This window comes from Pogona vitticeps, chromosome 11 (genome assembly GCF_051106095.1).
Source record: "Pogona vitticeps strain Pit_001003342236 chromosome 11, PviZW2.1, whole genome shotgun sequence".
Classification (NCBI taxonomy): domain Eukaryota; kingdom Metazoa; phylum Chordata; class Lepidosauria; order Squamata; family Agamidae; genus Pogona; species Pogona vitticeps.
In genome coordinates, this window is record NC_135793.1 from 26220505 (window position 1) to 26237120 (window position 16616).

General features: G+C 59.9%; 1 protein-coding gene across 1 annotated transcript; it reads right to left on the reverse strand.

Moving 5' to 3' along the window:
• Positions 1-1460: 1460 nt before the first annotated feature.
• TSC22D3 (TSC22 domain family member 3) lies at positions 1461-15311 on the reverse strand. Its single transcript, XM_020795825.3, has 3 exons — positions 14811-15311; positions 3502-3553; positions 1461-2699 (listed from the first exon to the last, which is right to left on the reverse strand). The coding sequence occupies exons 1-3, from the start codon at positions 15170-15172 to the stop codon at positions 2433-2435; spliced, it is 681 nt and encodes a 226-aa protein (XP_020651484.2). The 5' UTR covers positions 15173-15311; the 3' UTR covers positions 1461-2432.
• Positions 15312-16616: the final 1305 nt, after the last annotated feature.

The window sequence follows — 16616 nt, forward strand, 5'->3', positions numbered from 1 at the left end:
CCCAAGAAGCATCTGCTAGTAGAGCACCACGTGAGCATTTTATATAAAGGAATCTCTTCTTCTTTGCCCCTGCAAGTCCTGTGGGGTGTGCGTCCATCTGCCCACCCAGATTAATCAAGGGGGCAAAGCCGATGCTTCTGCCTGCATCCAGGGAACGGTAGGTTTCTTCTCTGGCTGCCTGGATGGCTCCTGTAGCTTCTCTTGCCCATCTCGGCCAAGCCACCAGTGGTTGCCCAAAACCACCACCAATGTGCCATTTTTATTCTGCCAAGAAAGAGAGGCTTTGCACACAGCCTACAAGCAGCCTCCTTTGTGAGGGGCGCTTATGGCACTAGGGAGCCAGTGAGTTTCGCTTGTTTGGAAAGAGTGGGGAGCCATTTTCCATAGGCTGAAAACAGTTCCAGGTATGACTGAGAAAACAAATTGCACCACCTCACTGAGTGTGCAGAAATTAGAAACTCTCTCTCTCTCTCTGCAGGCCCTCTGAAAACGCAGACCCTTGGCTGGTCTTGTTCCAGGATGTTTTCCTTCACCGACTCATAGGAGAGACCTTCGCAGTTCTGTTCAGGGCATGGAGCCTGGACAAAGTCAAGGCAGGAGTGCTTTCCTGGGACTCCACCTCACTTGCGGACACTTGCCAGACAGCAGATAAGCCGGGGTGGGGGTGGGGGCAGCTTTGCAGAGCAGAGCAGCAGGTGGACAGACTTGCTTTCCAGGAATGGGGCAGTTTGCTTGAAGGGCTCCCAAGCCTCTCCCCACCCCCATCTGCAGGATTGAAGCCTCAGGTCAACTGATCCTCTGCTGCCTCTTCCCCCCCCCCCCCCCCCCGTTTCTTTCTTTGCGGGCTGCCTCTCAATAAAATTCTCCAGTCCTTTGCACATCTTAGGCTGTTTTGCTGTAGAAACCAAGCACGGGGACTTAGAAAGGCCCCTGGAGCACCCTCTTAAAGCCGTGGGGGTGCCCTGACTCCCCTCCTCCCAGCATCACTCCATCTTAATACATCTTGGGGAGGTACCACCACACCCACTGGGCTGCAGACAGAAGCATCAGGGAAAGCTTACTAAGAGCACACATAAACAGCCGTGGCCTTTCTAGAGGGCACCAGGGCTGATGGCACAGTAGGCAGCCCGTGGCAAAAGGAAGGCGGAGGGGTGTGGGTGTCCCTAGCAAGACCTCAGGGTGCTCAGAACACAAAAGATTCCCTCTGCCTAGCAGTCGGGGAGAGAGCAAGTGGAGGGGGACACTGGGGTTCTCCAGAAAGCGGCTCTGGGTAGGGGACTGAACCACTGGGGCGGGGGGGGGGTGCAGGGGTCTCCCCATCCTGGAACCCCTGGCTTTGCTACCTCTGTAGCTGCTTCCCTCCTCCCTCCACTACATTTTCCATGCAGAGCATCCAGTATCCTTCTCCTCCCACGCACCCCCAGCAAGAACACAAAACCTCTCCTTGTAGGAGATTAATATATAAAAAAACTATTCTTTATTGCAGTATCTCAAAATGTACACCATCAGTTAGAGAAAATGTCAAAGAAGCAGAGTTCCCACCAAAGCAGGAGGAGGTGAAGGGGTGCACCCGTGCCCACTGGCTCAGGGCCCTACCCCCACCCCCCTAACACGCCGCCCTTGGTCTCTTGTGCTCAAGTCCACATACAAGTTTAGTAAGGCAGCTGGAGCTGAGCCCACCCACAGAGGGTTTGTCTGTGGACAGAATTCAGTAAGCAAACTGTTTAACGCAAAGGCTTCTTTTTTGCCCACCTGCTGGGCCCCTCCCTTGCCACTCAGTGGCACTAAAGCTTCGTTCCAGTCCAAGTCCGTTCAAGCCCTCCAGAAGGCACGTGCACATGCGCACCGTCATTCTGTACATGGCAGTCTCACTTCTTGCACCCCCAGCCCCAGAGAGGATGACCAAACGGGGGGGGGGGAACAGGGCTAGTGCTAGCCAAGGAATCAGACGCCCAGGGCAAACAGCAGCTGCTTCTCATGCCAGGGCAAGTGGGGGAGGGGCCGTCCTCTTCCTGTCAAAACTGACCATCAGCCTCATGTGCTTCTTCTGGGTTAACAGTCTTTAGCCTGGCAGGAGGAGCCCCCACCCTTAGAGGGTCCCCCCCCCTGCTCAGGGCACCGGCCTCTTCAAAAAGAGGGGCTCGGGGGAGAGAGAGAGGCAGCCGACCCGGAGCTCCCCCACGGGAGGACAGTCCGTGCGCACAACCTTGCATGCCCTCCTCCTTTCAGCAGGAGACAGTCTCTGGCCACCCCACGCAGGGAGGCACAAACCAACAGAGCCCCTCATTGGGGGGGGCGCGCGCACGGGCGGGGGGGCACCCTGTTGGGGCCACGGCCCAGCTGGAGTCCTCCAAAAGAGACGAGGCAACCATTCAAGGAGGTTGAAGTGGAATCAGTTCTGTGGCTCTGCCCACCCCATGGGCAGAGCCACCTTACACCGCAGAGCCCGCGGGGTGCTGGGCCGGGGCGGCCGCCCCCAAGGGCCCGCTCGGTCTCTCGGCCGCTGCAGGGGAGACGGGCGGGCTCTCTCCAGGCAGGCGCGACTGGAACTTCTGCAGCTGCTCGGGGCTGGCCAGGTTCTTCAGGAGGCTGTTCTCCCGCTCCAGCTGGGAGTTTTTCTCCGCCAGCTCCTTGATCTGCTCTTTCAGGATCTCCACCTCTTCCCGCACAGCGTACATCAGGTGGTTCTTAACCAGATCCTGTGGGGGAGGGGAGGAACAAAAGCGCTGGTGAGTCAAGGGTGCTCTGTTGCCGGCTGGGCTGGGCTGCTGCTCAGGGAGAAAGCTGGCCACTCCCTTCCAGCGCCACCAAACGCCTTCAGCAACCTGTGCACCAGGAACCGCCTGAGCAGCCCACAGAGGAGGAGAAACAGCCGTCTGCCTGCCTGCCTGCCTGCCGCTGGGGTGCCCGCATGACAGGCTGAGAGGCGGGTCCCTGATCCCCCTGGTCCCCCTGATCTGCCCGGCTGGTTTCCCACTGGCCAGAAGGGAAAGTGGTCTGTCTGCCTGTCGGGGAAAAGAAACCTGTCCCGCTCAGAGGCCTCAGGCACCCCTCTGTCCTTAACGAAGCCAGGACAAAACAGGGCTTGGCAGCAAAGGCATTCAGCCGACCGCCAGAGGCGGCGCGCTCCGCGGTCTCTGGGTGGGGATCGCGACTAAATGTCACAGGTCGGGGCGGGAGCGGGGAGAGAAGAACCCACCCCCCCAACTTCTTCCATGACCTTGAGACCATTGCCTGGAAGGTCAGGGCTCAAGGCGCAACTCCTACGACCGAGGCTCTTCCCCTTGAGCGCGCGGGGGGGGGGACACGAGGACTCCCGCCGCCCCATCTCAGCCCCGGAGCGCAGCCGGACTGCCCTTCCGCTCGGCCACCGCCGCCGCCGCCGCCGCCGCCTGGGCGAAGGGGCCAAGCAAACAAAGGGCCGCGCCCCGCTTGCCTGCTTCTCTCCCGCCGCCCCTCCCTCCCTCCCTCCCTCCCTCCCACTCGGAGAAACCCACTCACCATGGCCTGCTCGATCTTGTTGTCGATGGCGACGACGCTGGCCCCGGAGGCGCTGCGGGAGACAAAGAAGGAGGCACCGTGAGAAAGGAAAACGGGCGAACCCGAGGCGCGTCTCCCCCTCTCCCCACTCCGGGCCCGGCGATCCCCCACTCCGCTCCCTCCGCCTCTCTACCTGTTGTCCAGCTTGACCGAGACCACGTCTCCCCCCAGCAAGGAAGAGAAGAAGGAGATGGAGAAGTTGTGCAGCTGGTAAACAGCCACCTCCATCGGGTTCTGGTACACGCCGGTGCTCATGGCTACGAGCGAGCGAGCGTCGAAGGGCGAGCGAGAGACGGAGCGGGGAAACGGCCCGAGCGCGCGGCGGCGGCGGCGACCGAAGGCCAAGGGAACGTACCTCCTACCCACCCACCACCACCACCGGACGGGAGAGACGGCTGCGTCTATTTCTGCGCCCGCCTACTTTATATAGCGAGGCTGCGGACACGTCACATGGGCTCAGCCGGGCATGCAAATGAGGCCCCGCCCCGTCCCGGGCCCCGAGCCAGAGACGGCCGCCCCGGCCACCGCGCCCCCCCCCCGGGCACCCGCAGGAGAGCCGCCGGCCGCGGTCCCCTCTCAGCCCCGCGGGGGCATCTGCCAGGGCCAGGGGATGCCTCCACCAGGAGGATGAAGAAGGAGGAGGAGGAGGGAGTGCGCGCGTGCCGTCGGACTGGGCTGCGAGCGAGATGAGGGGCCCGGAGAGGTCTCCGGGAGAGTAGCGGCCGCTTTTCAACCCCGTGCAGTGGAAGCGAGGGCAACCCTTCGCCCTTCTTTTCTGCAACCGCCGTCCCCCCTGCCTGCCCTCCTCGCCCCCGCTCGGCGGCCCCCTCCTTCCGCCCGCGACTCCTCGCTCGTTTGTTCTGGAGGAAAGAGTTCCAACGGGCTGGAGGCGGCCGAGGGATTCCTTATAATCAGCCGGCTCTTACGAAGGCCGTAGGGCCCCCCCTCCACGTCTTTCCCCGGCTGGCACAGCAACGGCTGCAATCCTAGGAAACGGATTGCCTTGCGCTGCAAAAGACAGGCGTTGCACGGCGGGGATGGCGTGGCCCGGGGCGCCTCCTGGGTTCCCTCGCTGCAGAAGTTTTTACACAGGTGCATCAAAACAAACCTGTCTCTCTGTGTGTTTTGTTTTTCCTCTGCTGAAAGAGAAAGGTTGCAAAACGCGAGGCTGGTTCCAGAAATGCAAAGTATCGCCCAGAACTAGGTCGAGAGGTTTAAGATTACATAAGAAGCCACCAAAACATGTTATGATGGGAGCGACTTTTCGCCAGATACCCGAGCGCCGCCCTCCCTCCCGCCTCCTTGCGCTCCTCGCGTGCAACCCACGCGCTTTCGCTTTCTCGGCGAGGGCGACCCCTGGCGGCCACTCCTCGCACGCACCCACTCACGGACAGGGACAGGGACGGGGGGGGGGTGCCGTGGCGGCGAGGGGACGCTTCGCCACCGATGATCCCGGCACCAAGGCTGGGAGGTCTGGGCGCCTCCGAGAGCAGCCAGAGGCGCTTGTGAAGCCTCCCCCGCGCAGCTGTCCGTTCATGCCCGCTAGCTATCTGAAGCTCCTGCTGATGTTGTGGGCCAGGTTAACTAGCAAGATGCTCTCTCACCCACCCACCCCGCCCCACCCCCGCGTGCACCCGCAGGCGGCTAAACACACCCAAAGGGCACATACGGGCATTTTGCACGGAGAAAGGCTTCTATTGCAACAGCCCACCCTGACGGGCACGATCCATCGAGACCCCCACCCCCCAGCCATGCCCTTTTGTTGGCTGAAAACAACGCAGACCACATATTCCAGAGGTTTAGCCTAGTTAGTCCTCAGGTGCAGCAAAACCAACCCAGCATCTTGCAGCAACTGGAAGGCTGGCAAATCCAGGGCTTGACCTCCTGCTTTGTGGCTGGCAGTCCATGGAGGCTTAGAAGAACTGGATCCTGCCCTCAGTCTCCTCGGTGCTGCAAGACTCTGAACTGGTTTTGCAGCACAAGCAGAAGAAAGCCAACACAGGTCTCTGCAGAGGGCCCAGCCCGGCCCCCTCGCCTGCTCAGCAAGTAGCAGAGCATCTCTGGCTAGTGGTGGGAGGAGGGGAGTGCAGCTGGACGGGGGTCCTCATCCCAACCCCTCGGCTCCCCAGTCTGTCGCCACAGAGTAGCCAGCGGCTCTGCTAAACAGAAGGGAGGCCCGCTGGAGGCTCGGCCCTGGCCTGGGAAACCCCTCGCGCCCTTCCTCTGTGCCCGTTCACGGGTGCCCACCACCCAGAGGGGCTGCAGAACCTCTGCTGGGAAAACCACACCCGGAAGCAACAACAACACAGGAAGCCAGAGAGCAGCTGCCCAGTGAAAACGTCATCAGGCATCGCCCACCCAGTGGAAATCTGCTTGGGCCAAATTCCTGCCACCGTCCCCACCGGCCTCCCCCAGCCGTAGTTAAGAACGGAAATGCGGCTGAGCCTCAGTAGGAGGCTAAGAGTCTCCCCTCCCTGCCAGGCTACTGTGTTCCCAGTGAGGCGCAAGTGTGTGTGTGTGTGTGTGTGTGTGTGTGTGTGTGTGTGTGTGTGTGTGTGTGTGTGTGTGTGTGTGTGTGTGTGTTTGCGTGTGCGTGTGCATGTGCATGCGTGCGCACACAGAGCCTAAAGCAGGTCCTGTCGCCAGATCTGAGCACGAAGCTTTTCTTCAACCTCTGCTCACCTTCTAATGATGGCCTTAGTTTCCCCTTCGTCAAAGGGGCAGGGGGTGTTCCTCACCAACTCCCACACGGCGGTGAGGTGCCAAGGGTGAGAAGGTGCTGAGCGAGCTTTCCTGCTGGCCAGGTGTCTTTCTTCCCCGCCTCCATCCCGGCCTCTCTCAGGGGGGTCGGCCAGGAGGGAGACTCAGCGCTCCCCAAGCCAACCTGGCCTCTCCTGTTCTTCACAGCTTGCCCTGGGGATGGTGGTGGCGCTGAGGACTCCTGTCTGAAGGAAAGCGAGTCGCCTGCTGGCAAGTTCCCGCTTCCAGCTGCTGGGCGGCCACTCCCCGCGATAGAGGCCCTGGCAGTACTCCCAGTTCTGGGTTCGCCGGCAAGCTAGAACATGGTTCAGGCGGGGCGGGTTCAGCCTGGCAGAAAGCACTGGGGCCAGCGATCTGGAGACCTCTGAGCTCAGGGGCTGAGGGGGGGGGAGGCCCAGTGGTGGTGGTGGTGGTGGTGGTGATGGCTGCCCCCCGCCTCCCTCCACCCCTCCACCCCACCTCCGCCTTCCCAAGCCGCCCTCTCCTGACCATGAGATCCCCAGGAATCCAGGTACTGCTCTGTGGCTTGGAGCAGACACATCTCTTGGCTGAGTGACAGCTTTTGATAGGGACCTGCTCTTTGCACCGAGACCATATCCGTGAACCAAATTGGGATCTTTTATTGCTTTCAGAAAAGCGATGAAAACAAACACTTCATTCATTTTGAAATGACAGGTGGCTCTCTTTTTTTGCACAGAGTGGGGGAGAGCAGGGCAGGGAGTCCTGAAGGAAGACTTTCTTTTGGAGAAAGGAGGGCAAAACCTGGAAGCGATACGGACTGGGACCTACAGCGCCAGGAGGCTGATTTCCTGACTGCTTTGAATGTGTTTTGGGGTTTCCCTTGGGGTTTTTATTTTTAGTATCATCCTTGTTTGCATTTGCATACTTACTGTTTTTAGCTTCAGATATTATCTTTTAAATGTTGTAAGCTGCCTTGCACCCTTTCAAAGGAGAAAGGAGGGGTAAAAGCATTTCAAATAAACCAACAAATAAATGTCCAGGCTCTGGAGCCGGGTTGTCGTCATCGCTCCCTGTTTTCGAGCTGCCTGGCAGGCCGTTGACAAGGCTGCTGCTCCAGAGGATGCTGCCGCCTCTACTTAGCAATTTTAGAAATGTTTGCCAGTGAAGCATCAGCTGGAACATGGTTCGGCGCATCAAATGTTTGGCTTTTGAATGTCATATTTTGGGATGCCACCTTGGCCTCCATAGGATGCCTTCCTGCGAGTCCATAAGGTGTTTGTACGTTGGCTCTGTTGGTTCCCTTCTGACTGTATTGGCCTCCTGAGCTTTTACGGAGCACTGGTTTCAGACGGGAGGGGCTCAGGCAGGCCCTGTGTGGGCTCTTGCATGCAGCCCAGAGAACAGAGGAGTGGGTGGACAGTTATGCCAGGAATGGTTGCCTGCTCAGAGAAAGGGCAAGGGTATGCGTGGCAGCAGCGGTTACTCCCCAGGGAATGGTGGGTAGGGGAACAGCCTGTGGTGGCCCACAGCAGCAGCCCAGGGATGGAGGTGGGGGGCCATTCTGGCCCCTCCCAGGCCAGGAGGGGTAACATTGCCTAAAGTTGTTTACTCAGCAGGACTCTCACGGCTGGACTCCTTTGCTCACAATTCCAGGCCATCCCTCCCTGCAGTTCTTTAACCCCCATTCTCCCCCCCCCTCCATGCTCACACCTGGGCATCACGGGTGAGTGATCTGAGGCTGTCTCAGGAAACCCCCCCCCTTTTTTTTTTCTGGCCATGCTGGCTAGGGCTAGGACTGCCTTCCTGCCCTTCTTGTCTCTCTCAGGGAAGTGGCATCCCCTTCGCCTTTCGTGTGGTTGGGCCTCACCCTGCCAAGGAACTGGAGACCAGACACACACACACACACACCCTCCCCCCCACCCCCAAGTGGGCTGCCTGGCATCCTCTGGGTCTGCCCCTCGCTTTCAGCGGCCTCTGGGCTTGGTGGCCTCCTGCAGGCAATGCTTCTGGGCAGATCTCAGCACCAGCTCGTGTTGGGGGTGTCTTTCTTTTTTTGGAAAGTGTTGGAGGGTCTCCATCAATTGTAGACTTGCCCTTAGATTCTCTTCTCTCCTCTCCTCCCCCCCCCCATTCAGGGTTTCTGCTTTGGGGTAAACCTATATGCATGATTAGTAGAGCACAGTTCCCCTGTTTTTTCCATTGCCCTCTCTCTTTCGCGCTCAGCCCTGCTCCAGGGAGCTCAAAAGGCCTGCCTTGTTTTTGTCCCAAGTCCCCACCCTGCCCCACTCCAAAGCACTGAAGCAAACGGGAAGGCCCAACCAAGCAGAAGGGCTGACGGTGCGTTTCCCTCCTGCTGAAGGCAGGCAGACACTCCCTCTTACATAACAGCTGGCTACTCGCTTCGTGGGCTTTTGCCAGGGCAGGGGTGAGTCATCACCACCTGCACAGTGCCAGGATCGGACCTTCTCCTTCTTTCAGACCCCGCTGCACCAAGGGCAGGGGCTGCGATCTCTCCAGCTCCCACAATTAAGTTGGAAAGAGTAATAAAGAATGAGAAAGGGTCGGAGCGGGGAGAATGACCTCTGGGCCCCAGAAGAAAACATGGCGGCCAGCGTTGCTGGGAGTTTTCCTTCCTGGGCGGGGAGAGCCGAGCAGCAGGACAGACAGCAAGTTATTTCTGTGTCACTGGAGTGCAAAGCTCTTGTCCGGAGGCATTTCAGCTGCATCCCTTTTATTTTTATTTTTATTTTGGCAAGAGGACCGCTGAGGGCAAACCTGTCCCAGGAGAGGCTGCTATTTATAACCAGCCCTGACAGAGAGGCCGGTGTTTTCAGACCCCAGCCACCAACAGGATGCTGTCTGTACTGATTTGGTTGACTCTGACCTCACTCCCAAACACTGGCCCTTCTTGTGCCTGCTCACAGCCCCGTGGGTTTTACATCTTGGCTTTTGGGTGGAGTGATCAGAATTACGTAAAGAACTCAGCATCCCAAGAATGTCATCATCTACATTATCTTCTGCTTTTAAAATAATCATATTTCTAGTCCCTAAGTTGAAATATTTGACCCAACTCTGGGAGGCAGTGGAAGACAGGAGGGCCTGGTGTGCTCTGGTCCTTGGGGGTCACGAAGAGTCAGACATGACTCAACGATTTAACAACAAAAGCTGAAAAAAGAAAATAGGCCCCAAATTACGAATTATGGCTTTATTTTTGCTGTTGTTTTTTACAGTCACGCATACAAGCAGCCTTGTGTAGAAACTCACTCCTAAATATTGCTTTGTCTAGCAGGGAACTTTTAGTTCTGAAAAAGGAGGTGGGGGCAGAAGCGCTGGGGAACCTGTGAGACTAACGCCATGGAATACAATTCTGTCCTGGAGACACGTCACTTGAGGATCTGTAACAGGGGTCCCCAGCTTTTGTGGGCTCCTGAGCACCTCTGGAAGCCTGAGAAACTTGTGAATGTGAAAGAGGCAGCTCCTTAGATCCACAGAGACCATGATCTGCAGGGAGATGGGCCAGCAAAGGGCCAAAGCAATGCCAGGGAGGACATGGGTGTGGAGAGCATTTACACCATGTCCTTCGACTACAGCTACACCTTTGACAGGGCAATCTTGGCACAGATCATGGCGCGAGGGGCTGGAAATCACTCTCACACCTTGAACTTGGCAGATAGGAAGGGGATAATAAATAAACAACCACACCCCACAGAACTGCACAGCCAGCCCGTGTGGCCATAGCAGAGCACGAAGCAGGTCTCCGTTGGCCCTGCATCACAGGAGAATCTCCCTCCTTCTCTCCCTCCTCGGCCTGCACCACCAGGTTCCACATCCTGCCCTGCAGAATGGCTCAGTTATGAGGGTGGGAATGTCCATCCATGGGGCAGAGGTCGCATGGCTGGGTTTAGGTGCCCCCATGTTACCTTCTGCTTCCATGTGCCTGTTTGCCCTGAAGGGGCCACAAAGCTCTCCCTGGCTCGCATGCCAAACCGTTTCTCCTCTGGCTGGGCTGGTGCCTGGGTGGCACTGACTCAGCCACCCCACACTTCCTCGCAGACCCAGTGGCTCTAATCCTCCTGCTATAGCTCTTTAGATGGACCTGTTTGGATCACCTTTGCACGTTCAGCCCCTTGGAAGGTTTACCAACTCCCTCGATCCGAAAGAAGGTTTGGAGCACCCTCGGAGGCCACCTGTTTGTTTGTTTAAGCGATGCTTGCCCCCGCCTTCCTCCTTAAGAGGACCCACGGCAGCTGTGGCTTCTCTCTGCCCTGCTGTGTCCTGAGACAGCCAGGAAACCATCCAAGCTGCTGATAGTGGGTGAATTCTGGGGCGTGATGTCCAGGGAGGGGCAGCTTGCGCTGTGGTGGAGAGCTGAGGTGATGGATGGAGCAAACATCGCAGAAGGGACTCTGCCTGCTCCTCAGCCCGAACACATGCATCAAAAACATGACCCCACCAGCTCTGCCAAGTAGGTGGGCAATCTTTTGGGGGGCGGCACAGTGGCTGGTGCTGGCACCCTGCAGGGCACAGGCCAGCAGTTGCCTTCCCTGTAGACTCCCAATCCGGCTAGGTGTCTGCGAAGAAGGTACTTTCTGCCAGGAGCATTTGGGGGGGGTACGTTTGCTTCTCTGGCCCTCTTCTCTTAGCGGGTAGGATGGTCAGACAAAAGCCCTTGGCTGGGGAAATCCAGGCTGCCCTTGCTTGTCCTCTGCTTAACTGGCAGACTTACTGGAATGCCTGGGACAGGACACACCGCGCAAAAGAACAAAGGAGGCAGAACTTTGTTTTTTCTAAACAAAGACACTCTCACACACAGAGAGAGAGAGAGAGAGAGAGAGAGATCTGCAGAGAATACCAGGGACCTGACACATTCTAATTAACATCTGCCTTGGGGCTTCCCCCCCCCCCAAACAGCAAATAGGGTAGGAGAAGCAGCAGAATCCACCACTGTGGCTGTCCTACACGCTCCAGCTTCGCTGAGGATCCTTCAAGGGGCATGTTGGGAGGTTGCTGGGTCAAAGCTCTCTGAGATGCCCCAGCTCCCCTTTCTCCTGCCCATGGTGGCCGTTCTTTTGGAACAGCCTGGGTCCTTGTGCAGACCAGATTTGCTGGGCACAGCCAACACACACACACTGCATCAGAGAGCAAGGAGTTGACAGCACACAACAGCCTCCTGGTTGAAGAGCAGCCTCAGTAAGCGCAGCCACCTTCAGACTAACTCAGGCAGATCCTGTGTTCAGTGCAACCTGTGGGACGAGGGTTGCTTCTCTGTCCAGCCCCAGGTCAGCCACATCCAGGAAGGGGGCGGGGGGGGGGCTCCCTGCTTAAAGAAAAGGTAACCCCAGCCTGCCAGATGAGCCCTCTCCCCTGGGACTGGTCAGGCCCCTCTCCCCCTCTCCCCGGTTCTCTTCCCACTCCACCACAGTGTCTTTGGGAGCACAACACACAATTCCAGCCTGTCCCTGGAACATTTGTCCTTTGGGCATCTTTCAGAGACACCTGTGGGCCACTCCTCCAGATGGCCTTCGGGTAACCACCTTACAGGAGCTGCTGAAAGGCATCAGGTCCCACAGCTGGGTCCATCTATGGCTCAAGAGTGAAACGGGCGGATTTCACAGGCCAGCTTGCCATGCTGCACGTCATGGTAAGCCATTCACTAGCTCCAGGGGCCCACGGTTCCCCACACAAGAAGCCTGCACCTTTCCACGCACAACAGCAAGCAGAAGAGGCAGGCCCTACCTCCACCATCCACTGTTGTGGGTGCGGGAGGGGAAGAATGAAGTGCGACGGAGGGTCGCTGCTGTGGGATGCCCAAGGAGAAGCTCCCTGCCTCTGTTGTCCAGAAAACAACAACAACTAGAAAGATGTACCCGAAAGACCAACCCGGTTGTTCTAGTACGAGCTCTTTTGGGCAGATGTGTGGACTTCACTGCCTCTGAGGCCACCACCTCCAACCACGCACAGCACACAGACCCTCGACTTTACTGGCTAATGTTTTGTGCCTCTGGCCAAGGGATGGTAGCCTCCAGATGCAGGTGTGAATTGTTAAGATGGCCCAGGATCTTTCTGCTGTGGGAGTAAAGGAGGTCCTAGCAGGCGGGTCTGATCCTGCCTTATCAGACTGTTTCCTGCGTGTCTGGAATGCAGCCTCAGTTCCTGAAGGCAGAAGGTTTTTCCCATCTTCTCCCAGGGCTGTCTGTCCCCAGGAACCTCAGGTGTTCAGAAGAGACACCCACTTCCTACAACTGACTTCCCAACCATCCCATCAGAGAGTCACAAGGCCCAATACACACTAGGATGCTTCTTTCCTTGCTTGCTTGCTCCTAGGGGGGCTTTCAAAATGCAAAGTGCAGGTGACAGAGAGGGAAAGGGAGCCCAGGTTAAAGCTGACCTGACCCAGCACACCGTTTCCAACAGAGGTCAGCCAGGTGCCTCGGAGAAGTCCTTAAGCAGGCAGCATGGATGCAACTACCTTCCACAGCTAGGAATCACCATGGATCTAGGCCACCCCCAGCCAAATCAGAGGCAGTTGCCGGGGAAACCTAGAGCGAGGGTACCAGCTGCACTTCTGAGCTGCTATGGGAGCTTCCCTCTTCCCCTGATCTCTCTGTTGGATGCCCCCAGGATCTGCTCCAGGGCCGTGTTGGCTGCCGGATTCTGGAAGCGATTGTCTAAAAGAGTCGTGTTTCCATACTCTGAGGTAGACAACCTCTGGACATGGATGTTCCACTGAAGTGGCATGGATGTCAGCTAAAAACTACCAGCCTGTGCTCCTTTCTTTGCTGCCTGAATCCTGATTTCCTCTGTGAGACACAGGTGCACATCTGGAGACCTACCTCTAAAGGTGTGCTGATGAAGCCTTGAGGGACAAGGGCTCCTTCCCTGTTTCCCCCTCCCTCCCCACACACACATTATGCACTTTATTGTTACCATCCTCTCATCCCGCCCTGCCTCTTCTCACAGAAACACACAGCCAGTCTGGATGCACCTTGGCAACCCAGCCCCTCCCAGTGACTTATGTAAGGGCAGAAGGGGCCGTCCCTTGACTTGGTGGTGGCAAACGCAGCAGCCACTGCCCCTTCTCATGGCAGCCCCTGCCAGGCAGCCCCACCCTCTCCCACTGGCAGGATCTTTAGGGCTTGTGCTATGAATGTGAGAGGACATGTGCAACAGCCCTGCATGGGGGCGTGGATGTCAACATGACACGTGTGCACGTGGGCCCTGGCATGAGTCTCTGGTTGCTTTAGGGAAGCTGGTGCCCAGGGGGAGGAAGCACGCAGGCAAGCTGCATGCCAGCCGACGGGGGTGGGAGCTGCCCGTCTGCAAGCCAAGAGCAGCGCATGAGAGGGCCCACGAGTGACAGGCTGCAGCTCTTTCTCCCTGCAACCACGACAAGACTTGCAGCCGTTTTTCTGGAGAGTCACCTGAAAGCCCCCCAACACCCACCTCCCCTCAGGAGCACTGCTTGAAAGGAAGAGGCCGCGACACGGAAAGATGGCCCTCCTCTCCTGGTGAAGGAGAACGGACCCGCTCCTGCTCCTTGCAGAGGAAGGAGGGAAGGAAGGCACCCCCTTGCAGCTGACGGTACAGAGTGGGTGGGTCGAGGAGGGGAGGCACACCTGTCACTGGCTCACCACAAACATCCTGCAGTCTGGCTCAGGCTACACCAAGGTTTCCCCTGAAGCGAAGCAAACACGATGTGTGTCCTCCTGGTTCTGCCAAAAGTGCTCCAGCCTTTGGCTTCCAGGGATCCCAGTTTCTAAGACAACCTGACAGCTTGGGAATGTGGGCAGTGGCCTTAGGAGAAGGCAGAGCATCTCTTTGCCCACCTGATATGGTCAGCTCCCACTGGCTACCTGGCTTATTTTCTCAGAATGGCTGGACTGTGCCCACCCAGTGGGGGTGTGAACCAGCTGTGCCATGTGCTGCCCCCCACCCACCCCGGACCTCTTTCCAGAACAGACGCTATGCTTCAGGCCAGGGCAAGGCGGCGGGGGTCGTCAGCCTCAACAGGCTGCATGCACAACATCTGCTCCCCTCTAGGGAACATGCGGGGCTGAGCCGTGGGGAGACTCCAACCTGTCCTCGCAATGCGACTGCAGAGGTCTGCCCAGCTACCGGCAAGAGGGCCCCGGAACGAATTCCGCAGCTGGTCACCCTGAGACCCAGCCGTGTCCAGGCAGCCGCTGGGCCTACCCAGCCAGCCTCAGCCTCTCCCGGTTTCTCCAGGGTCTCCGGGCCTGCCTGCCCGTCCGCTCCCTCTGTGGACAGGCCGCCCGCCTTCCTTGGCCAGAGATCGAGGAAGCGGCCTTGGGGAAGCCGGCCCCTCGGTCTCTGGAGCCGACTTCCGCCAACCCCGGCTAATGGGTTCTCCGGAGCGACAGGCGGCGGCCTGTCCTAGCTCTGCCCCGAGTGCTGCCGTGGGCGATACACAGCAACCCCGCCGCCGCTGCCGCCGCCGCCGCCGCCTCCGCCGCCTCGGGTGCCCTGCCCACAGCCCGGGACCGCCGCTCGACCCGCTTCCCTGTCAGCCGCGAGCGTGGCGCACCCACCTGTGGAAGAAGAGGAGGATGGAGAGCAGCGTCTGGTCGATGTTGCGGTTGCAGATGCCCTGGTTGCGCAGGTAGCAGGGGTCGCGCACCACGGGCTCCAGCGAGTCCTGGCGCATGAAGCGGCTCAGCTTGTCCGCGTTGAGGTTCTCCTGGCAGACCAACTGCTCCCGCAGCTGCAGGAAGGGGCTGCCGGCGGGGCTGTGGTGGTGGCTCTTCCTGCTGCTGCTGCTGCTGCTGCAGCCCCGCCGGGGGCTCCCCTCCAGGCCGCCGCGGTTGGCCAAGTCCAGGCAGCAGTTGCAGCAGTCCAGCCCCACCGGCGAGCGGCACTCCTCCGACGAGAAGGAGGAGGTGGACGACATCATCCTGGGCCCGGCCCGAGGGGCGCGGGCGCGGGGCACCCCTCAGAGCGGGCGGCTAGGCTGGCCGGGCGCCCCTTGGGCCGCCACCGCGGGGCCGGCCGAGGTCCTCTTCCGGGCCGGGGGGAGGCGGGGGCAGGGCAGGGCAGGGCACCGCACCGCGGTCCGCCTCGCCCGCCCGCCCGCCCGCCCGCTGGCCGCTGCCACCTGTCTCCGCCGCTCTCCCTGGGGCACCGGGAGACAAGCCTGCCCCGGCGCTTCCCCGCAGCCCGGCAGCGCCTCCTCGCCCGGCAGCGCTTCCTCCCCTTCCTCCTCCCAGTCGCCGGAGCGCCGGCCGCGCCACCCCAGCTGCCTGGCCGTGCCACCGATCGCCCGTCTTCTCCGTCTCCTGGGCCGCCGCCGCCGCCGCCTCTGGCGTCCCCGCCGCCTCTCTGGGTGGCTCGGCGGCGGCACCGGCGTAGCCTCCCTTCCTGGCCCGCCCCGCGCGCGCGGCTCCGGCCCCGATTGGCAAGGCGCTCCTGGGCCGGCCCGGTTGGGCCCTCCTCCTTTCCTCCGGCCGCGCCCATCTCAGGCGGCGACGGCGAGCGAAAGGCTGACACGGACGGGCCCCGGGGCGGGTCGGGGGAGATGCCCACGGCTGGGCGGGCACTGCCAGGAGACGGAGCCTCCCTCGCCGCGCCGGCCAGGGTGGGCGCATTCCTCCTGCCGTCCCTCTCGCCTGCTGTCCGCAGTTAACAGGATCCGGGCGAGCGCAGACCCTCCCCACACGGCCGGGCGCTGGCCGGCATTGAGAGGCAGGTTGACAGCTACCCTTGCCGGACGCCTGCCTGCCTGCCTGCCTGCCTGCCTGCCTTCGCGCCCTTGTCCTCCCCGTTCTTGTCTCGGGCAGGCGTGAGCCTTCGGAAGACGGCTGCCGGCCACCCCTTCCCTCGCCAGTCCGCGGGAGATCCTCTGGAGGCAGGCGCTCAAGCACGGCTTGGGGAGGGGAAGCCCTGGCTTCGCGGGACAAGGTTCCGTGCCAGTAACGGTCGTGGGAGCCCTGCGCCCGTCCGGAAAGGACTCGCCCTCGCGGTGAGGAGAGAGCGAGCGCCGGGTGAGCTTCCAGCGGCAGCCTCCAGCCTCCAGCCTCCCGCCTCCCTTCTCTCCAGCTGGGGAGCGCCGAGAGGGGCCAGGCTTGGCGGATGCTGCCACCTGCTGGAGAGGTTCCGCGGGGCACGGCTCCTCAAGAGCCCGGGAAGGTGGTTCACTGCGGATCGGGGCTGGCCAAGTGGAAGAATGGCGAGGGAGGGTCTCTCGCCCTTCCTGAGTGCCACAGAGAAACGCTGCTGTGTCTTCTGGGCGATTGGCCCCGCCGATTGGCTTAGGGGCTTTGGACCCATGAGCCCCCAATGAAAGTGGCCAACCCCCCCCCCCCAGGGTTCCTCCCACCCTGGTTGACTGTAGGCTTCTC